Here is a 24,378-nt window from a genome sequence, read left to right on the forward strand (position 1 = left end):
TACCGTCAACTGCGCCCGGAGTGATTGCAATCTCCCCAATTCTTTGGGTTGAGGGAGCTTAGTTTGATGAGGTAGCAGTCTAGTTTCGTGCTTAGGAGAGGATGTAGTTTGGCTGGACTGAGGAAGGGTAGAGTACAGTGACTTACCTGGTAGGCCAACTAGAGTTAAGTCCCGCTTACGGGCCGCACAACCCTGTTATGAGGGGTTAAATCATGACATACAAATTTTCAGGGAAAAATCACAGTTATGTATATGTATACAAATTTACAGCATTTTTATAGTATGATATTAGAAGTATGAAAAAGTAGAAAATTTAGATGATATAGTTACATTTTAAACTGCGATAAATGTAAGATATACTTTTTACTGATTTACCAGCTTATACAGTTTCAAATGTTATTATAATAGCTAAACAACTTGGTTGCCACACACTAGTAATAACATATTTCCACAAACTGAGTATCCTCTCATCTCATTACTCTAATATTTTTCAGGTGAACCAGCTAGGTGAGTATACCAGGCTCGTAGATAGAGTGATTTCTTGGTTGCTCTGTTTATAAGGTAAGTGTGTTCAGAGGGTTGTGTTTTTGAATAGATGATACTGGTGAGAGATGTAAAAATGTATCTATGGTTTGGGAAATACTGAATTCTGGTATTGTATATATATATATATATATATATAGATGTATGATTTTATCTTTTCTGCTGCATAAGTGTGTCTATTATGTACGGGAATATCTTAGTGCCCATTTGAGGCCTGAGAAGCTATAGCAGGGGTATCAAAGTAATTTATTTTATGTGGAAAAAAATGTGTAATTTTTGGGTCGTTACAGTATATGCATGTGAATACAAAAATAAATGCCCAAAATAAATATACTCTCTTCTAAAATGATTTTATATAAATGAATGGAAAGAGGGTTTGAGAGTTTTGTTTAAAAATTTTTGCCCCAAACAAGAGATTTTTGCAATAAAAATGATTTAGGGAAACTTCGATGAACAAAGGATTAGAGAGAAAATTATAACTAATTAAAGTTACTAATCTGGAGTAATGAGGGGGTATTTATAGTTTTTCAAAAAATATGACCATTTGGGGACACGCTTGGTATTTTTCCATTTGTTTAATTAAAAATTAATCATGTTTACCATTGGTAATTACCGAACCCGAGATGCTCAGTCGACCGGTCTAAGACGTTAGTTGGTTGAATACTCACAACAATCTGAAGGGGTTCGGTTGGCCGAGCAAAGGGTTGGTTGGCTGACTTTGGGCAATTTTCCTTTCCATTGTGATTTCGGTCGCTCGTCCTAAGGTTCGATCTGCTGGTCTTTGAAGGTCAGTCGACCGAGGCATATTTTGAACTAGAAGTTCGGTCGCCCGGGGACGGTAGGAAACCCAAATTTCATGATTCGATCGATCGTGGAAGGTATGTTCATTTTAGGTTGGTCGCCCGAGGCATAGTCAACATTTTGACTCCTGACCTACAGTGTGTTCAGTCGACCGTGGTGATTTACGTTAATGAGTTGATCGACCGAGGCTATTTAATTAACCCAAAAAATCCAACGTCGGTCGACCGACATAAGGTATGTTTATAGCCTTTGATTCTTTACAGTTAGTATATGATCGATTTGAGCATTAAGTCATATCATGCAAATGCATCCATTATTACAGACCAAAGATATAAAAATTAAATGCAATACAAATTAAATCAAAATATCTTCTTATTTGCTTTTCTGACTTCATGGAAAGTGCCTGAGTGCATAGTCTTTATGTTCTTAATGGCTTCCATTTCCAATCTTCTTATGTGTGTGTTGAATTATAATCTGTTCAATCACTAAATGTACACACAAGTAACTTATGCTTTGTCAGTATAAAAACAGGGATTATACTCAAAAAGTCAACAAGAGTCTTTACCAAAGGAGCTCAAAATGCCTTCAACACATTCTTACTATAGTAGCACTAATCTCATAAATTGTGTTAAGATGCTTAAGGCATTAATAGTTGTCCACATAAACCTAAATACAATCATGCACACCTAAATACAATCATGTACAAGCTTTTTGACATCGTTAACTTGAAGTTGGAACTTGGGTTTGAGACTAAACTTTGTATTTTCCTTCTAACAATTTAGTGTTTTTAACTATTTTTGTTAGTGATAGATTTGTAAAAAGACCTCCACAAGCATCGTGGAAATTAGATAGCGACAACACGAATTGTTGCATAAGCACATTTATGACATTAAAGTACTTAAGGTATGCAACAATTATGACATTAAAGTACTTAAGGGACCGTTTGGTATCACTGACAAGTTAAAGAAACAAAACCAAAAAACATAAATATAAACTAAAAACTAGAAACCAACAATCTATTTGGTTAACATTTATAAAACTAATAAAAGTTAAAAACTTAATTAAAAATATTTATTTTCATCTTTAAATAAAATAATATTGTAAAAATATGATTAAAATGATAAAATTACAAATAATAGAAATTTAACAAAATTACTATTATAAAAATAAATCATTATAATTATTTTACTTAATTGTGATGCTTTCAAAATTTACTTTACAATAAAAATTTTACTGGACGTGACAATTGAAAAATAGTAAAAGTATTTTATAAGTTACTTTATTATTATTATTTTTTTTCAAATTCATGTATCTTTTTTATTTTAATTATACTTAAATTCACATGATCATTTAATTTTAATTTTAATTAAAAAGTGTATAAAATGAATAATTTAATAAAAATAATAATTTTTGAATATCAAAATTTTTTTAAAGCAAGTATGGTTTTCAGTTGTTTTGGCAAATAGTTAAAGACTAGTAATAGAAACAAAATATTGACAATATAAACAAACGCATTTTTATAATCTGTTTATTCACTGTGGAGAAATAGAAACAAAAAACAAAAACCAACAATGATACCAAACAAACCTTAAGAGTTCATAATTTAGACTATGAAATAATAGTGGTTGCATTTGTGTACAACATTCTACAATTCAACTTGTGTTTTTCCCATTTTAATAATCTCTCAAAGCCATTATATGACTCTTTGAGCTTATGGATGGATATCGTAGCACCAAAAATATCATGTAAGAAGAAAAAAAAAGGATTCTGAACAATGTACTTTGTATGTTTTACCTCATAAAAACACATCGAAGTAACATATGTTGATGCATGTGTGAGAGGACTTGCTTGAACCCCTGTGGCTTGACTCTAGATTACCCACTCAAATTATGGGCATGTTGCCGAAGATATGTGTCACTTTGATAATTATACAACAAATAAAAGCCCTTATTCAACAAAGGGTCACCGTGCAGGCTTATGACATGACAATAACAACAATATATAATAGTAGGGGAAGAGGGAGGCCATTGCTTCATAAGGTTATTCATGCAAAAGGATAAAACGAAAGGATGTGCAAATGTGTCAAGTTGTTAACTTTTTTTTTTTAACATGACTTAATAAGGGAACTCACAATTTAGGTTTAAATAGTATTAAGAGGATAGTACAAAGATCAATGTGATATTCACAAGAAGGATGTGACTAAAAAGTATTTCACACTTAACCTTCCCTTAATATATTTCATTTGTAGAAGACCGTTGTGTTAAAAAGTGCGTAAAGGTCAGCACAAAAATCACTTGGAAGTAGCATGATCACTTGCAACGCTTTTTAACAAGGATACAACTAGCCATGCTTTAGTAGGTTGAAACACATTTTTACAAAGAGATGTAATGCCTATTAGCAACACTTTAGTCTTAATAAGCAAAATTTCAAATGGAAACAATCATAATATGCCTTTTAGGACTACCCATAAACATTAGGCTAATAGACAACGAGAAACAATTCAACCCAAGTTTAAAGCATTTTCTTTGCAAATTTACTTGATACACCTTGGTTAGTTGTCTGTAAATAGCTAGCTAAACACAAAAAACAAACACGGCTAACCGTTTCATAGTGCATTTGGTTTGGTGTTTAGGTTAGGGTAAGGACCCTTAGCGTATATTTGGTACAACACATAAGTGATATAGTACTAGCCAAGAAGGGGAGACCTAGTCCATGTATATGGTACAAAGCTGGCCAATTCTAAACTAAGTAGTCTCCATAACAAAAAGAAAAAAGAACAAAAATATTGTTGTATAACAAGAGCAGGGGTGATTGTCCTTCGTAGACCTATTCTCTTATTCGACAAAAGGAGCCCATCGCCTAAACTTCTCTATTGCCACCATTTATGACTCCCTCTTCAACTTCTCCTCTGCCCTCACTCCCTTGTCTTCAACCTTGACAAATGACTCCAAGTTACGAATTAGCTACAAAATGTCAGCTATCAAAGAACATAACAACAGAGGAAGTTAGTGCAATCACAATTGCAACTTTCATATGATCCTACTTCAAGATGAAGAGACAAAAACAACCATCGTGAGAGGTCTTCATTGTCGATCATCGTCAAATTTCACTTGAATGAATTGATGTTTGCTTTGTTGGATATGACATAAACACAGACAGACAAACATACACACACATAGAGAGAGAGAGAGAGAGAGAGAGAGAGAGAGAGAGAGAGAGAGAGAGAGAGAGAGAGAGAGAGAGAGAGAGAATAATGTGCATTTTTTTTTTCTTTTAAAAGAATAGTTTATCTAACGGGGTGTTAAAATTAAATACAAAGTATAAATATTATCGTAACAAATATAATATAGTTTTATAAATCAAACACACACATTTGTGCATTAGAAAAATAAATAGATATAGACGAACTCGAAAGGATTCTTTAGATGCTAATGTCCCATTTTGGTAGAGAAAAAGCCTACCTTTTGCATTGTAGGCCTTATGACTAGGCCCACAACAAGAAAGAGAACAATGATAACAATTCATATTCAAATCAATGTGTTGGGGAAGGCGGTCCAGCCCACCAGGTGAGAAGTTTGAATGGGCCGCGGGCCGTGGGCTCTAATGAAAAGTTGAACTGAAAGCGGAGGTGACTTAGGTGAGGCCGTGAAGGACTGAAAAAAAGTCTGAAACTCGAAGGAGGTCGTCAGAGCATTTGCTAAGTCTTCTTCTTCGTCACCATACGCGTCTCCACGCGCATACGACTCCTCCAAGCTCCTCGCCTTCAATTCAAAGGTACTCTCTCTCTCTCTCTCTCTTGCATTTTCTACTTCATTCAAATTCACGAAATCCTGTATTGCTTTTCGCACGATCGGTTTGGTTGCTGTGAGAAGTCGGGAAAAGGAAAGAAAATGATGGCTCTTTGAGTCTCACGTTTTGTTCCGTGGTGTCTCACTGTCTCAATTTTCGAATACGGAGTAGGGAGGTGAATAAACTGAGGTCAGCTAATGCAAGGAGTTGAATTATTGTGTCTTTAATTATTTATTTTTTTGCTTTCGGTTCCTCAGCAACTGCACGGATCATCATTACGGATTTTTTTTTTTTTTTTTTTTCTGGTTTCTGTATAAGAATTTTGTTCATCAGTGACTCTATTTCTAAACTTTTTTGTGATCTGATTAGTTGTCGCAATTTCCTGTTTGGTTGCTCGAAAAATACGGGAAAAGAATCGGAACACAATGGAAGAGGAAAATTTATAGTGTCATGTTTTAGGTTGAATTCGCACGTGCTTTTGTTTCATTTTCTAGCATTTTATCAGCAAACAATAGGCTAGTTTTTGTATTTTTCTTTCTAAAATTTTAAGGTTTTTGTTATTTTCAGGGCGAGGCTTTGGGAATTTGAGGTTTTGAAGGGTTTGGAGGTTAAGTTGTTAGGGTTTTGAAAGGGCTGTGAAAGATGAGTGACAATTTGATGGAGAAAGTGAGCGCTTTTGGTGAGCGCTTGAAGATTGGAGGGGCCGAGGTGGGGCGAAAGATGAGTGCAGGCATGACCTCTATGAGCTTCAAAATGAAGGAGCTCTTCCAAGGGCCGAACCAAGTTGACAAGCTTGTTGACGATGCCACTGCAGAGACCCTCGACGAGCCTGATTGGGCCTTGAACCTTGAACTGTGTGACATGATCAACACTGACAAGATCAGTAGTATTGAACTACTCCGAGGTATCAAGAGGCGGATCATGATTAAGAACAACCCCAGGGTGCAGTATTTGGCTTTGGTGTTGCTTGAAACTGTTGTCAAGAATTGTGAAAAAGCATTCTCAGAGGTGGCTGCTGAGCGGGTGCTTGATGAGATGGTGAAGCTGATTGATGATCCGCAGACTGTGGTCAATAATCGCAACAAGGCTTTGGTCTTAATTGAAGCATGGGGCGAGTCTGCTAATGAACTTCGGTATTTGCCTGTTTATGAAGAAACATACAAGGTATATTGATAACCAAATTGGGCCTTATTTTTTGCTTTTTGAAAAGAATTTGTTCCCTTGTTGGTCTGCAGACTCTGCACTGTGGTGGATTCTGATGATCAGAAAAGCTTGAAAAGTATGAATTTTGAGCTGCTCAAATTGTAAGATAATTAACCCCCCACCCCCCCCCCCCCCCCAAAAAAAAGAAAAATATTAATAAATATACTGTCAACTAAGGAACAAGTTACTACCCTTTTCTTTGTATGAAGAAGGTTCTTTTGGAATGGTATAAGTTTGAATTTGTTTGTGTGAAAGTATAATTTTCTGTGCATTCGTTTGATATTTAAACCAATGAGGAAAAAAATAATGAAAAAGTTCAACATTTTTCTATCTTAGGCTTTTTTTTCCCTGGAACAAATACTGAAGACTTGATAATTTTCTCTTTTTCCAGTGATTGAGATAAATGGATTATGAATCCTTAAAACAGATTTTCTTTTTTCCCAGAGTCTTTTATGAACTATTTCTTATCAAATTGATCCTTAGAAAGTCAATGTGCACAACCCAAATGCATGTTGTGGGCTTAATATAGGAAAGAAAACTATGTGTTTTTTGGGCAAGAATATTTGGAGATTTTGTATGTTAAATTTCTCTAACATGTCCCTGTTTTTCAGAGTTTAAAGTCCAGGGGTGTTCGGTTCCCTGGTCGCGATAATGAGAGTCTGGCACCTATATTTACCCCTCCTCGTTCAATTACGGCTTCAGAACTGAATGTTAGTCTTGCTCAGGAAACGCATCGTGATATTCCCATACAAAGCTTTTCAGCCGAGCAAACAAAGGAAGCATTTGATGTGGCACGAAACAGCGTTGAACTTCTTACCACAGTTATATCTTCTTCACCCCAACAAGATGTTCTGAAGGTATTTTTGTTCCTTTCATCGATCACCATTTTTCTATTTGTGTTTATGTGGATGTCCTGATTCTAGTTTGATATTAAATTTGTGATCATCTAAGACCTACACATGACTGATCACCTGGTCGCTTTGTTTTGAATTTCTTGTATCTAAAAATACATTATACCTTCCTTATTTAGACCTTTTGTTGGGTCCAGCTTTGGCCAGAGAAATATTCCAAAATATTAACTGACGAAACCATTTTGGATCATCATGTTGTTTTGATTAATTGGAAAATGGATTGCCTGCTTCGACCATGTGAGTGGCTTGAGAAGCATGAGCCGCATTCTTGTTACGTAGGATCTTGTGATGTGAAAAATAGGATCAGCACACAGCAGTGTCCTGTACTGATCAATTAATAGTTTGAATTTTTAAAATGGGGCAAATTATATCTTAAGTCCTTGAAATTTCATTGCATTGCATTTAATCCCATGAAGTTTTAGTTGTAATTGTTTGATCCTTGAAAAATTTCAATTCTGATGAGATCCTTGAACATAGACTTGAACTAGCCTAAATATGAAACTCCAAGGATCAGATTGTTACAATTAAAGCTTCATGAAGTGAAGTGCAATTTGATGAAACTTAGGACATGTTGTGTAATTTACCAATAATATATCATAGTTATTTATTTACGTTTGTGCGGTGCCTAACTCTAATCAGATTGATGAACTCCCTTTGCATTTTATATAGTAGTTGTAATGTACAACAACAACAACAACTACAACAACAAGCCTTAAGTCCCACTAAGTGAGATTGGCTACATGAATTCTTTTATACAAATTCACATGATCAAGGACATTTTTCTCATCTATCTAAAGAGCTATTAAATCCTTCCTCTCTATCTCATTCCATGTTAATTTAGGTCTACGCCCACCCCCTCTAATTATAGTAACAATAACTGGCTCATTCTTTCTCGCGTGTGCATTGCTTGGCTTGTGTTTTAAATGCTCAAACCATCTAGCCTACCCTTCCCTTAGCTTATCTTGTACCGATGCTATGCCTAACTTATTGTGATTATGATTGTTTCTTAATTTATCCTTTAATGTTATACCACTCATTCAACTTAACATTTACATTTTGACAACTTTTACTTTTTGGATATGTTGTTTCCTAGTTGCCTAACATTTTGATCCATAAAGTACGGTTGGTCTCATAGCCGTCTTATAAAACTTTTCTTTTAATTTTAAGGGTATTCTATGATTTCCCAACATTCTCAAAGCACCCCATTTTACCCAACCTGTTTTAACTATATGTATTACATCATCTTCAATTTCTCCTTTTTCTTGCATAAAAGATCCAAGGTATGGAAATCTACTGGTGCTATTAATTTCTTGATTATCAAGTTTAATTTTATCTCCAATATATCTCCTTATGCAGTTGAAATTACACTTCATATATTCTTTCTTATTTCTACTTATCCTAAAACCTCTAGATTTTAAAGTTGTTCTGCATAGTTCTAACTTAGATTCTACTCCATTCCTACTTTCATCAATCAAGACAATATCATCCGCAAGCAACATACACCATGGGATCTCGCTTTGAATTTTCCTAGTGAGTTCATTAATCGCTAAGGTGAAAAGATAAAGACTCAAAGTAGAACCTTGTTGTATAATTATTGTGATTGGAAATTCTCTAGACTCTTCTCCTACAATGTTAACACTAGTCATTACTCTATCATACAATATCCTTAATGACCTTAGTGTATCTACTACATACTCCTTTCTTTTCTAAAACCCACCAAAGAACTTCCCTAGGTACCTATCATAGTCTTTCTCTAGGTCAATAAAAACCTTATACAAGTCCCTCTTCTTTTCCTAAACTTTCTCATGAATCTTCTTAAACGATAGATAGCTTTCATTATTCGATCTCTCGGGCGTAAAACGAAATTGATTCTTTGAGACCCTTGTTGGGTGATTGATATGTATGCATGGATCAGATATGGTTCTAGGGTGTTTGTTAGATAATTGTAAAGTGAACGCAAGTTAGGGAACATGTATATTACTTAAGAGTAGGGTGTGCGGGATTCTACTTTAACATGTATTGAAATTTTTGAAAACAGTACTACTTTGGTTTATGTGGAAATTTAAATTGACTTGTGAATTAAACTTTCTGACTTCAAGAGCATTATAACTGCAAGTTAAACATTTGCATTTTTTTTAACAACTTTCTTCCTTCAAGAACAACTCAACTCACTCCGTTTTCAAGTTAGAACATACACACCTTATACATTTCAGTTTTTGCACTAGATATTTTTCTACCATGGATTTTCAAAACTAGAAATATATACACATGATTCTTTTAAAAGTTTCAATACAAAGCTATAGAAATTTTTTAAACTAAATTTAATCAATTAATCATCTGTAAATACATGCACTTCGCTTGTGAAGCACTAGTTGCCCACATGTTTTTACACAGACAGTACTAAGCTTGAATGAAGGAGTAGGGTTGCATTAGGTAGCTGACAATCAACGTAAAACTTGTCATATCTATATGATATTAATCCTTACCAAGTATTCACTGGGGTACCCCCTACAAGTGACACATTGCAATTATACCACCTGGGTGCAACAAAATGGGTGGGCTAGGCTGGGTCATTCTAGACGGGAGAGGGTTAATAAGTTAGTATAGGGAGTGATGGTCCTATCCGTATCTATCTCCCCCTTTTGTGAAATAGTTCCTCTCCCCCTCTTGTGCGTTCATAATGAAGATTGGTTTAGGTGATGATGAGCCAAATGATTCAGATCGAAGGAAAACCCTTCGATTTGTGTTTGAACAAGGGCGAGGGGAGTTCATCTTTGCTCATGGTTGAGAAGAACTTCCGTTTGTAATAGATGGGTTAGGTTATTGGAAGAGGCTGTTGTGGTTTGTTGAAGGGTTGTCGGTTTTTGGTTGGATGGAGGGGTTTTCAGAATTTTGGCGAGGGTATTACAAACTACTTTTTGTCAATTTGGACATGAAATTGCCTGATATTCACTTGAAATGCTATAAACTTGCAACATATAAATTTATGTTCTTCCATTATGTACCAAGACTTAAAGGTTGTAGTGTTGTTGTTGTATGTTGTTCCAATTTTTCACCTTGACCATTTGATTGGAGGCTTTTGATTTGGTGCCTGTTGTGATATGGTAATGATTGAATTCTCCATTTTTTTGATGTATATAAACTAACAATGTGATCATTTGTATTTTCCATACCCTCGATATCTATAGACGAATTGGATGTGGATACTATTAAATATTGGAATAGCTTTTGACTACTAGTGACCTTTTTAAATTGTTTTTTATTTTTTTCTTTTAGCATGATGGGGTAAAATGGGCTTTGGCTCCCTTAGTCCATAATGAGCTGGTCAGGAATTAGAACTAGTGAGGAAGGAGGAGGATCTTGGGAGACCCTAATGTGAGAAAAAGAAGGAAATACGAGGCCTTAGATTGGATGAAGTGGAAGTGGACTAACAAGACAAGGGAAGAGAATAGCTCCGAGTTAGGGCTAAGTGGACCTTATACTACGTGAGGTCCATTATTACTCCTTCATGGCCAATCCATCCAGGATTAATGCCATAAAGATGCCAATAAAGTTGACAAATTGTTTACTCATATTTTAACCTTTCAAGCCATAGCATAGAATCATATAAACGAGTAAACAAAATGCCTCTTGTATCCATGACACACATTATCTTAAATGTTTTATATCCTCTTTTGATTAACACCCAACTGCTACTTGTAGATAAAACTCTACAGACAGCAGTACTCAACAAAATAGGTTATGAAATTCCTGTTTGCATTTTCGTAAAGACTAACACTATTTTGCATGCACAGATCTATCCATCATGCTATCTAAAATATACCATTCACATCTTTTATTGCTAAAATGCCAGCGCTTATGCCTGTCTAGATTTGGTAATCAAGTAAACAAAAGCAACCATAATAGCTTTCTATAAAAAATAATCATATGCCATATAAAATTATAGCCAATTACTAAAAGTAGATAATAACATAACAGGCGAGTATAGTTCCAAGCTTTGTGAGCCTTAGAATGCACTTCCACTACATGCGAGCTCCTGAGCTTTGAATCTCCCATTTTTTTATCATTGTTAGAGCACTCTCTATTCAATTTTTTGGAGCACCTTTCCTCCAAGATGGCCTTCTTTCCTTATGGATTCCTTCTGACTTCTCCTTGTTGGTTTCACTTCCCCTAGCTTTTTTTTACCACTGTCACTATATGTTTGATGCATAGGAACGGAATCAAATTTGTTACTTGATTATTACACATTCTTCATTCAATTGTTTTTTTGATTCCATTCTTATCCTATTCCGTTATATGATCTAGATGTGCTGTAAAATGCTAAGCTTGTAAGGCAGGGGATAGTCCCAGAGTTATATGCTAGTAGGCTTTTCTAACATGGTTGAAGTGGGGCACTTCTCTATTGTTTACTCAAACACACCACACTCTACAAGTATGCGAATGTCAAACTTACGGAGCCACACAAGCTATTTACACCCTTGGCTCTCATATACATTGATATATTTTGTTGACAATATCAAATTGCGTTGAGGAAGGTGTTAAGACTATGTGTGCTTGATTTACATTGTTAGCTTTTGTCCTATTAGCTTAAGCTTGTCCAAATCCATTTTGTACACCTCTCCATGTATGAGATAGGTTGCATGTGAGGGCAATTATTTGATGGCTGGAAATACATTGTGGGGCCTAACTCCTAATGGCTTAAGCTTTTGGGACTGGCAATAAACTAACATGTTGTCAAAGATTGGTTGTTAGGTCACAGTTTAAACTCTTCACACACCACTTCTAAAGATGAGGGGTTTTGGCATCATTCTTGTTTTCCATTTCTCTGTTGTACAATGAGGAATTGGAGTATGGCAATGAATTTGTTTATGTTGCTATTTTCGCAAAAAATTAGAAAAGAAAACAGGATATATAAATTTCAATTATTTTGGCAACGTAGCCACAATACTTTAGTGTTCAGAATTAACTTTAATGAATCATTCACTTTATGCATAATGTTGTTCTTAAAAAATTAAAATAAAATGACAATGTTGCTATAAAAAAATAAAAAATAAAATAACCATGTGAATTTTAAATACAGTTTTTGGAAATATTGACGTGGTTTTTGGCTTTTAGTTTGTGTTTCTAATTTTTAACTTTCATTTGTTTGTAATTTTTGACATTGATACCAAATTGCCCCTAAACTTGTGTTAGATTTGGCCCTTTGTGTTGATTTTTGGACTTCCGCTTCCACTTGCGTGTGCTGGTGGGCCTAGCATGTGTGTCACTCCCCGAACCCAACAATGGGACCCAGGGTTTGATGTAGTAACCTATGTCCTTGTATCATACAAAACACAAATGATACGATAGTGAATGAGGGTCTGACCCCGTGGGGTTCCCGTACACCCTATGCACATATATGTAGCGGAAAAGTTCATTCTATACATACACAGTACCATACGAGAGTCTATACCAATAGAGTTTAAGCTCCATAATACAAAACATAACCTAGGGTGCCCGCAATACCCAAAACGACAACCCTGTTACAGTCCAAGTACTTACACTAGTACCCTACGCAGTAAACCGACCATCACGCTCCCAACACAAGGATGCTAGTTCTGGTTTCTCAAAGGATCTAAAAAGATGTATGTATGATAGGGGTGAGACACCTCTCAGTAAGGAAGAATCAGGTTATATCGGTTTGTGACATATGAGTGTTATCATGACATATAAGATATGCACAGTTCAGTTCCAGAATTTCCACAAAACAGTACTCAACACACACAAGATCAAGTAACCCGGTGTCGTCACACCCTTCGGCGTGAAGCCGACTCTCATTACACGGCATCCCCGGCACATGGCGTAGCCCCAGGCTCCCATGACATTGTACTGGTACATCTGGTGGATCCACACCCTTCGGTGATCAACCGGTAAGAGACGATATTTCACGTCCTCGGATATAGAGCCGGACACTCTTGCCACTAGCAGGCGATATTTCATGTCCTCAGATATAGAGCCGGACACTCTTTCACAACTTCGGAACACACGTTCCTATATCTCATTTCAGCAAATCACAACTTATGCATATTCATATAACAGTACATTCCACACTTATTTGGTAATCTCAAAAATCATGCTTTTCAAAATACATTTTAAACAAGTCAAGGCACGACCATCTCCATAACACAATATATAACACAATATATCTACGGTTTTCCAACGAAACCAGAGATGCAACCCAATGCCCTCTTTTTCCCAAAACTATAATATAAAAACCCTATAATTTTCACCCATTAGATTTCCCCAAATAAGTAGTCAAAACACATACAAGACCGTGAACCACAATTCTATCGGATCCGATTTCGAAAATAACCGATATAAACAGAATCCCCTTACCTTTCCCCGAAAATCCAAACCCGAACTCTATGACTCTTAAACAGCGAATCGAGTTTCCAAAACCTATAAATCATAGTACAATACATACTTACAATTCCATTCTCTACATATCTTCCAAAACGGAAATGAAAATCGAGCCTTACCTCGATTTTGGGTCAAAACCCGGAAATCCTCGAAACGAAGATCCGTTCCACAAATCAAGAAGAGAATCCTTCTCTGATCCTCGTAGTAACGTCAGATGGTCGATTCTAACGACGAACGACGAAGAAATCTAGAGAGAGAGAAAGAGTGTGGCTTCGAGTTCTCAGAGAGAGAGAGAGAAATTTGGATATCTTAGCTTCTAAGCAACTCAACTGATATTTATAGCACCTTTGACTTGGCCAACCTCGTCGACGAGGCGGCGTCTTCGTCGACAAGTCAACAAAGGGAGTTTGTCGAAGTAGCTGTGGCCTCGTTGACGAGCCCGAGATTTCCGATTTTCCCGAAACCTCTCGGCTTCTCCTCGTCGACGAGCCTCTGCATTTCATTGCCGAGCAACAGAAGGGCCTTCGTCGACGAGGCCTGCTCAATTTACTGTTTTACCCCTTTCTTATTTATTTATTCCACATATCACGGGTCGGGTTCTTACAATGTGAGCAGGTGATCTGGCACGTGAGGGAAGTGAGCATTGGCGTGCTCGTTATATATGGTTAGCCTGTTTCCATTGGGTTAAGCTTGTTGGACTAGCAACAATCCCCTTGTGTGTTGTGGGGAGAATGGGGGATACAAACTTTTTTTGCTTTGACACATTTGAAATAAACTACATGATTTAAATTGGTGTTTGTTGTTTTGCACTCATTCAGGCTTGCCTTTCTAGTATTCCTCTATATTTCTTGTCAATCTTTAGATTGCCTGTGAGGATAGCCAGTACAATAGTATTGAGAAGATCATGTGAGATTTTCTCTTGTTCGGGGTGCGGGAGAATAAATATTATTTGGTTAGTTTAGAGGTTGTCTGTAGGTCTAAAAAGGAGGGGTGTTTGGTCCTGGAAAGCTGTTATCTGAGAACATTGTTTTAATGGGTAAATGGTTTGTGGCAATTTCCCTTAGAGGAGTCTTCCCTTTGGCATAAAATTATTCAGAGTAAATTTGGCTTGCAGGATAATGATGGGATGCTAATTCGGGTTTGAGATGTTCTTTTGACAGTCCTTGGAAGGACATTTCATAGTTATATCCTCATTTTATTCCTTATACACATTTTATTATGGGGAATGGGTATCATGTTCGGTTTTGGGAAGACATTTGGGTTGGGGGGGGGGGTTCTTAGCTTTGTTCATCTTTTCCCAGTTTGTTTTCATTGTCCTCTTTGCACAATGAATCAATTTCTTCTTTCTTTATTTCTAATGGGGCTGGTTTCTATTGGGATTTCCATTTTCATAGGGATCTAAATGATAGGGAGGTTTTGGAGTTTGCTTCATTAAGTTTGTTGGATGATAGGTTCCTTTCCCAAAGGAGAGACTATCATTCTTGAATTCTTGATTCTTCTGGGGAGTATTCTTGTAAATCTTTTTTTGAGCATTTAACCAATAAAAGCTTGTCTTTCCCACTTCATGGATTCATTTGGAAGGCTAAAGTCCCCTCTAAGATTAAGGCTCTTTTTTGGTTGGTTGTTCTAATAGAGTTAAAACTAGCAATCTGCTGCAGAGTAGGAGGCCTTTTAAGGCTTTATCTCTGGATGATTGTTCTCTCTGTTTTCAAAATTCAGAACCTTCTTTTCATTTTTTTCTTCATTGCTCCTTTTTTTGGAGGTTGTGGAACAATCCTTTTTTGGTTTATTTGGAGAGAATTGGATTTGTCCGGAGTCAGTGGAAGATTTGTTGACCATCCATTTTTCAGGATTTGGCAAGGATGCTTCAGCCTTTGTGTAGATGTGCAATTTTTGCAGTTTTGTGGGGGATTTGGTTGGTAGTGCTCATTTTTTAACAGGGAAGAAGGTGTCGTCAGTTATGCTTTGGGATAGGATTTATTATTTGGCCTCCTTGTGGGGTTTTGCAGCTGGGTGTGAATTTTTTTTTCCATTTTCTGCTTTTTACAGCATGATTGGTTGGCTGTGCTGTTTTGATTTATTTTGATTTTGTTTTGTTCCTTTTAAGGAGGATTACTTATGCTTCTTGTCAAACTTCTTCTTCTTAATAAAATCCTTTTTTTCTATTAAAAAAATAGTGTCCGTCATTTAGTACTTGTTACTTCACATTTTTAATATTTTATAATAACATGTATTATCATATATATGTATATGTACGTACATATGTATGTATATATAAAATCAAAGGTCCAAAATGTGGTCTTAATGACCTGAGATGCTATAGTGTGACACATACCCAGCTGAAACTGTCCTCAAACTAGACTGACAGGAACACTTGCTCCTCTTTCTGGAAGTGTTATTCTTCTCTGCTTAGTCTTATTAGGTCTTATATCTCTTGAGCATTGCAAGGACTTTTCCCTTTGTTTACAACAGCTGAAGAATATAAAGCTTTTGTTTAGCCGTAATAGAATATGAGCAATTACTTCTAATCTAATGTCCCTTTGATTAGAGCTTGGATTGGTGCATTTGGTTGAAAGGCAGGCAGCGCAGACAATCTATCATGTTCTTGGTGCTCTTGATAGTGCTAATAAATTTTCCTCAGGTTTTTGACAGTGTGAAAGAGATCATGATTGAATTAAGCCCATTAAGAAAATTAATTATGATTGGCCATGAATGACCAGGAAGCACCTGTTGTCAAGAGTTGGTCTTTACCAAGATAAACCATTTGGCTAACTGTAAGCTTTTAACTGCCTAAGCAGCTTTACAGACCAATATCAGTAGCAAGTTGAGCAACTATAAATGGTCCATTTCCTGAATGATATAAATGATATATAGTATGGCCATTAGCTACTTCACATTGTTCATGGACCACCGTAATTCTACTGATTCGCAGAATGACAGAAACAGTGAGTGTTTTTGGACATAGCCTTTTTTTTTTTATCAGTCAAAGAGAGAATTTCAATAGAAGGGGTACCTAGGGAGTGCCAACCCAAGACATTTCAACTACAATTCAAAAAATCATTAAGGTCAAGAAAAGCAGGTTTTTTCATTGCATACCAGAATGTTAGGCTTTGTAACCATCTTGAGCTGACCAAAAGAGGTTTCCTTCCCTTCAAAAGCTCTTCTATTCTCTCAGTCCAGACAATCCAAAAAGCAGTGAAGGGAGCAGCTATGCAGGTTTTCTTGTTTCTGTGCGGTGCACGCTCTAAGCCCTGACCAAGCCCACAATTCTGGAGCAACTGTTTTAGCTCCCACCCAAGACAGGCCCAAAAATGAAAGAACTGTTTCCAGAGTTCCTTGGTCTGAGAACAACAAAATAGGAGATGGCGGGCAGATGCTCCATCCTCTTTGCATAAAAGCACCTTTTAATCAGAGTTTTCCACTTTTCCCTCTCTTTTGCATATTATTGATGATAAAGATCTTCTCTCAGCTAGTAACAAGAGCAACTTTTTCTGTACCTCATACTTTCCATATTTCTTTCCAAGGAAAGCTGCCCCTTGATGAAGCTCTGACCTGCTTTATTATTTCATCACAGAAGGGTTTCAAGCTGACTTTGCCATCCACTGTTGCTTTCAAATTTTTCTGTGCTCCCTAAATTTGTCAACCCTTTATCTCATAGAGATTATTAAAAATTCATAGAGGAGTTGAAGTTTCCAATCCTGAGGCTGCCTTCAGAAATTTATGTTCCAAATCACTGTGTCATTTACTCAAGTGATAGTATTTGCAACCAGAGTGCAGAATCTCTTTTTCCATCAACAAGAGTCACATGTTGCCAGATTTCATCCCACCCTTTCCTTATCCACCTCCACTCTTACACCATAAGTCTCCCTAACATCTTTCATGACCCAAAGTGCCATATTTGGAAGCAGGAACCTTCCTTTACGGGCTTTCCTTTTCACACGAAGCGCTAAATCCATTTATTGAGGAGGGATTTGTTGAAACTATTGAGAGATTTAATGCCAAGGTCTCCAAGTTTTGAGGTAATTTAGCCCCTTTCAGTTGATCAAGTGGTACATGAACTCATCCCCAAATTAACTCAATAAGAATCTCTACTCAATGCCTTCCAGTCTCTTTACCATTAAACAGAGATGGGAAAGGGGCCTATGAAATGCATGGTTAGATCAGCCATGGTACTTCCAGAGTTTGTCATCCTCTGCCATACAGTTAATTTTTCTTGAATTTCTTAACAATGGATTCCCATATTACACCATAGGAAGTGAACACAGATTGCATCCCATAGTGTTAGCAAGTACCTCCTGTCAATCCCTTTGTTGGAATAAAAATTTTTTTTGAGCCAATCAAAAAGTGACAAGTCAAACCAAATGGGTTCAAGAAGGAAAACATAGAAGGCCAATTAAAATGTGCTATGTATTGCTATGAGATCCCGTTTAATAAGGACAAATGAAAAATCACCAAGTGTTTCGAGCTTCATTTAAGATAATATTGTCATGGCAGTGAATTATTTCCACATCATCAATCAGTTCTAGAATCTACAACTTGACCACAAGCACCTCTCTCATGTTGAAAGATTTTTTTTTTTTTTATAACAAAAAATTTAATTAATGCAAGATCAGAGAAAAATCAAAGTGTAGGAAAGATTGCAATTAATAAGGTCTGTTCTGATTATTCAATGCTACTGGAGCTCAGCCTTAAAACTCCCGATTGCAGTTATTAAAAGTATTGAAAAAGAGCTTAACTACTTTCTTTTTAAAGGCAATGATTGGCACTCTCAAGGCTGCAAGGTAAGCTGGACTAAAATCTGTAATCCCTTTTCTAAAAGTGGGTTGAGTGTCAAACTTGTTTCAGATGTTAAACTGCTATGGTTCATTTGCTCTTCTGGAAGTTTCTTATGCGTCTCTTGGATTCACTTTTACAAATTGAAGAACAAGAGCATTTGGGCAGTAAAGCCTTCCCAAAATCCTGTTGGATATGGAAGAAACTGCGAGTGATGCTGTTTTCTGTTGCTTCGTGTATCTCATTGGTGATGAGAGGCCTAATTTTATTCTATAATAACTGGCACCCCTTAAGCCCTTTTGATGTATGTTTTGCTCCCTTGATAGAAGCTGATCTTGGGATTCCAGTTGATGCTAAGTTTCAAGCATTATAAAAGATGGGCATTGGCATTGGCCAAATACCTGTGAAAATGGTTCAGTTTTATGGTTGCTGCCCCCTCATGTTCTCTCTCATTCACCTCTGCTTGGGAGCATATTAGAGAGAAAAGCCTTGTGGTCATTTGGTTCAGGCTCAATATTCCCAACCATGCTTTCATATGCTGGTGGTGGCAGTTTTGAACTGATTATTCACTCTTGACAGACAGCAGGTTTGCGTAAGAGTTGACACTGCCTCCTGCATCTTCTGTCATAATCACATGGAGGAAAGAGACCGTTTGTTCTTTGCATGTGTTGTTACTAGAATGCCCTATGAGAGAGGCACTTCTGGCTTCAATCTCCCTGGACATTTCACAGATTGGGAAGAGGATTCGTTTGGTTTTTCTCCTTCAATTGTTCAGCTACTACTATCAAGTTATCATTTTGGAAGGCTAGAAAAGCTGCTTTGTTTGAGAGTGCTCCTATGAAATCTGATGACCTATTTCAGGTAGTGTTTGGGAGTATTTCGAGGCTTGGCTTTGGATTTGTAAGTTTGTAACACAGGGTCATTGTATTTTGTTTGATTTTAAAGGCAGGTGTTCTGGTATTAGAAAGTTTATGCCCCTTATAACCTAACAAGATTTGTTAGCTTTTCTTTCTAATTGTTATTCCCCTTTTGCTAATATTTTCTCTCATTCTAAAAAAAACATTGATACATGCCAATTGCTTACCCTATAAACTTTTCACTTTTCAGTCTAGAAGCAAGTTTTTTTGAGGTTTTAGACACCCCCTACAAGGCTAATAGGCTGGAAATATTTGATATTGATGGCACGAATTCTTTTGAGAACCAGAGCTACCAATATTGCATCAACTCTGCCTGCAAAATCCTCTGTTGTATAGATATATTCGAAGATCTTCATCACATCCTTTTTGACGACTTCCTAATTTGGATGCCGGAAAACCATTGTGAAAGCTATGCCTTCATTATTTGATTAATGACAAATATCCATTTGTTTCTTTGGTGCAGATAGTAACTCTCCATATTTTCAGAGAGTTCTTTATGACTGCCCATTTCCTTCTATTCTTGGACCCCTAATATTCCAAGCTATTATATTTAAGACCACCTTTGCAAATAATTCCTTTTTTTTCCTCCTCATATCATCTCTTTAATTGGTTTCTTCTCCTTTCATTTTGTTGCAGCTAACATAAGATTCCATTTTTAGTACTAGGGAGATCTTGGGCTTATAAGGGTGGTTTGGACTCCAACTACGTGAGATGCCTTTTATAGGATAAATTTGTGAGGCCAGTGGGCCAAAGTGGACAATACCTCACCGGAGTTGGGTCCAGGACCGTTACATTTGGTATCAGAGCTACCTTGGGGGTACCATCATGTGGGTGGATCCTACATAGAGGTGTAAGCCACTCTGACGAGGGTGTCAGAGATCAGAGGGGAGAGCCTGTCACGGTCCCATATTGGATCTGTACAAGGGAGATCTTAGGCTGGAGATCTTAGGCTTATAAGGATGGCTTGGACTCCAACTATGTGAGGCGCCTTTTATAGGACAAATTTGTGAGGCTAGTGGGCCAAAGCAGACAATACCTCACCGGAGTCGGGTCCAGGACTGTTTAGTTTTGGCCCACCTTTCTTTTTTTGCTTCTGCTACTTGTTCCCTTTTTCCTGTCTCTGTCCTTTTCTTCCTTTCTATTTCTTCAAAAGGACTATAAATCTGCTCTTCAAATCCTTGAAAGGAAACACTGATATACTTATTGGCAGCCTTCACTTTGCGTAGGACCCATTCTGAAAGCTGCTTCTGATATCAGATTGCTAATTGGGATGCAATCAATGGTTTCAAACCTTTATCCTTCAATACTTTTTGGTTCATCAGAGAAAACTTTGGGAAGGACAGGATTTATGACAAGATATTGATACTTAGAAATTGACCCTTTATCAATTGTGTTTTTGTGCCTCCTTTGCCACCATTATTCTGTTCCTTTGTGCATTTTCCTGAGTGACGAGGATCCCTTCTTTTGTGATTGTCTCCTCTTTTTTTTTTTTATTTCCCCTTAAAATTTCATTAATGCTGTTGGTCAACCCTCAGCAACTATTCTGCAAACTTACTTCTTTGAATTTTCCTAATCATTGAAGCTTGTCTCTAGTTGTAAAGACAATGCGAGCTGGGGTAGCGGGCTCTTGAGGTAGAGTCTGTTTTGAGGGACCTCCTACTTTGTGAGAGGACCGTGAGTATATGCAAAGTAGGATGGCTCAAATTCAAACAGACTGGGTTCAAACCTGAGGGAGCAATCAATATGAGCCTCTCCCCTAACGTTTTGATACTCTATAGATTTTGGGTCTTTGAGGAACGAGAGGCTCGTCTTTTAAAACAAAAAGTTTGAATTTATCCAGCAGTAACCCACCCTGCTCTTAGCCTTCATGTGTGGAGGAGTGCGAAGAAGATTGATTGCATACCCCCACTCTATCTTTATATATCTTCATATTCATATATGTAAATATAAATTCCATATAGGATATGGAGTGCACATAGCACCCCATTTCTATTTTTTTTTGCTATCTCTATTTGATTTGTATTGATTCCGAGCAATTTGAAATAATTGAAAGGAGATTCTTACTTGAATGACTCTAATTCCTAGATCTATTCTTATTTCATATATGAATCTAAGTATGCATCTAAAGAACCAAATCAGGAAGGAACAACCATATGGGGCATTTTCTAAAAGAAAACCAAGCTATTTTCTAAAAGAAAACCAAGCTATCTCTAGCATTATGAAGAAGTAATTGATTCACCCGTTGACAGATGATCTGAGGAACTCTATGTTGGATTTCGATAAGTGGTAACCACTTAACACTCAGTTTGTGTGATATGAAATAAGTCAATGAAGCATAAATCCAATTTCTAAAAGAACATAATAAAACAAGCTATAAGTGCATAGCATGTGATCCACTCAAGGCAAGGTCATACATAGTATCTTGTTGGTCATTAACTTCTGATAATACTTGTTATCCAAAAGAAGGATTTCTGATGATATCAGGAATTTACCATGAGTGTTTGTTTTAAGATTGAAAAGAGTGTTTGGTGCATTTCTTCAGCTTTATGAGTGCCAAGGTTTTGTTCTTCTCACTCCCGAAAGACAACCAAGGCTTGGTGAACCATTTTTAGCTCCTCCATGTCTGGGAAAATGGAAGTCCTGGATTCCTTCAATATTCCATTGTGTGCAGCAATTTGTCCTCCCCTCTTTGAACATGAGATTGAAGGTTTTCCTTCCAACAGCCATGAAACAACAGTCATCTCCTCTCATGAGAGCGAGTGAGATAGAGGAAGCTTCTTCTTGGAAACCAACTGTAGATGAGTTAATTTGTGCAGTGACAAATCCTAATTCAATGTCATGTTAACATGTTTTTGGACATAGTCATAAGAGTGCAGCTAGCATGGGTGCCAGATGTGGTCAGAAGCACTGTTGGCTAGATGACAGCCATACATTGAGTTCAAATGCACATGCTTTTTAGTCATCAAACTATTTTGATTGAATTGAGAATGCTAGGACAGATGATGGTTTAAATGTAGAACTCTAAAATATAAATTAAGGAATGAACATATATGTAGTGAATTAGCTGTAGCACCTGTACAAGATAAGATCAAGGCGGTTAAGAAGGTTTGGGTGCTTTCAATGCAGGGCAAATAACGTTCCTGTGAGTAGTGAGAGGAGGGGATAGACCTATGATTACTTGGAACACGACAGGGAGTAGGGATTTGATGTCACTTCAACTTTTGAAGGAATAGCCCTAAGTCATGAGGAATGGCAGAAGAAGATTCATGTAGTTGACCCCATCTAGCAGGACTGTATTTGTGTTTATGGGAAGTGTGTAATATATATCTGGATTCATATACTCACACACACACACACACACACACACACACACAAGATAGTCTATGGAGAATACTCCAAGCATCCCATTAGGTTTTTGGGAATTTATTTCCTTTACTTAAGAGTATAACTGTAAGATTGTCAACCCAGCCTCCAAAGGCTATTTGAAGTTGTTGAGGGAAGCATTTTGCTATCATGTTAATTCCATTTGTTTGGGCTTGATATGCATTGTTGGTCCACAACTTTATATTTTAAGGGCGAGACGGAATCTAGTATGGCATCAGAGCATGGTGGTTGCTGAGGAGTCTTGGGTTCAATTATTGCTGACTCTGTTTATTATCTGTTTGGTAAATTATTTTTTTCACCAATCATGGGTGCTAATTTACCTCAATTTACTGATTCAAATGAATTCCATGGAAGGGTTATTTAACGCATCTATGCTCTGTGACAGGTTGACCATTTGTTTGATCTCAAGACTGTTAACATTTAGAGTGCTTGAAATTTGCAGTGATGGTTTAAGGAAGGTTACAATATATGAATGTTCTCCTCCCTCACCCAAAGAAAAAAGGAAAAAATTAAAGTGCTATTAGACTCGTATTACAGTTCAGATGTGATTAAACTCTTATCATAGTATGCGTGCTCAATTCAAGAGTTCTGAGGGAAAATTATATATATTGCTTGTACTTGTGGGGTGGTGTGGATGAGATACGCGAATTCGCTATTTATGCTTTTATTTTTTGCCTGCTAACAATCTTTATTAGCAGGATGACTTGGCAACCACACTTGTCCAGCAGTGCCGCCAATCCCAATACACTATTCAAAGAATCATTGAGACATCTGGAGAAAATGAGGCGCTGCTCTTTGAAGCCTTGAATGTTAATGATGAGATCCAGAAAGTCCTCTCCAAGTATGAAGAGCTGAACAAGCCATCTGTAGCTCACACCGAGCCAGAACCTGCGATGATCCCTGTTGCTGTTGAGCCTGACGAATCACCCCGTCTTGGAAAAGAAGATGCATTGATTAGAAAACCTGCTGGTTCACGGAGTGGCGCTCAGAAGGGGAGTAATGATGATGTGATGGATGATCTTGACGAGATGATCTTTGGCAAGAAAGCTGGAGGCAGTTCTGAAGGGGGGAATGATCCAAAGAAGCAGCATCCATCAAATGATGATCTTATCTCCTTTTGAGTTTCCATACAGAAAGATTTCATATTTTATTTTTTTAAAAAAATGAAGTCCTTTGCCTTGTCGATGTCAAGCAGTTGATAAACACAAACGTTTTATAGCTGAAAGCCTACCTTTATGAACAGGACCGGAGACTTTTGTCGAGTTTCACATACCATTGTTTCTACACATTTTGTGTAATTATTGTCTTGGGTTTGCCACATAATTGCTTGCCAGGATGCATAAAAATGGATTTACGACGGACATATTTAATTAGTATGGATCTGATTTTTAATGCAATGCCAATGCCATGATCTTGTTCCATATTCTCTGTGGATCTTGTTCTGGTCTCCAGCATTTTGAGGGTACTTGGATGAAATGGTATTACGGTGATGACTGATGAGGGTCATGTGTAGATACTAGATACTTTTTTGTGCTTGTTCCTAGGTTCATTTTAATGGCTATGGTAATTTTCCTGCTGCATGTAGAGTGCTCTTTTAGAAAGTTTGAAGAAAAAAAGAGGTGATGCAGCATTTAGAATGAACGACTATGAAATATGTC

The 24,378-nt window shown here is 36.9% G+C and overlaps 1 protein-coding gene across 4 annotated transcripts; it reads left to right on the forward strand.

Moving 5' to 3' along the window:
* Positions 1 to 4,949: 4,949 nt before the first annotated feature.
* LOC131159656 (TOM1-like protein 1) lies at positions 4,950 to 24,141 on the forward strand. 4 transcript variants are annotated; one of them, XM_058114718.1, is made up of 5 exons: positions 4,980 to 5,118; positions 5,503 to 5,592; positions 5,701 to 6,297; positions 6,948 to 7,193; positions 23,419 to 24,141. In XM_058114718.1, exons 3-5 carry the CDS (start codon positions 5,776 to 5,778, stop codon positions 23,839 to 23,841), a joined length of 1,191 nt encoding a protein of 396 aa, XP_057970701.1. In that variant the 5' UTR covers positions 4,980 to 5,118; positions 5,503 to 5,592; positions 5,701 to 5,775; the 3' UTR covers positions 23,842 to 24,141. The 4 variants fall into 4 exon arrangements, with proteins under 4 accessions (XP_057970700.1, XP_057970701.1, XP_057970699.1 ...); XM_058114716.1 differs by having other exon boundaries at positions 5,034 to 5,322; XM_058114717.1 differs by lacking the exon at positions 5,503 to 5,592 and having other exon boundaries at positions 4,950 to 5,118.
* The last annotated feature ends 237 nt before the right edge of the window (positions 24,142 to 24,378 follow it).

The sequence above is a fragment of the Malania oleifera genome, chromosome 7 (genome assembly GCF_029873635.1).
Source record: "Malania oleifera isolate guangnan ecotype guangnan chromosome 7, ASM2987363v1, whole genome shotgun sequence".
In the NCBI taxonomy this organism is placed as follows: Eukaryota; Viridiplantae; Streptophyta; class Magnoliopsida; order Santalales; family Ximeniaceae; genus Malania; species Malania oleifera.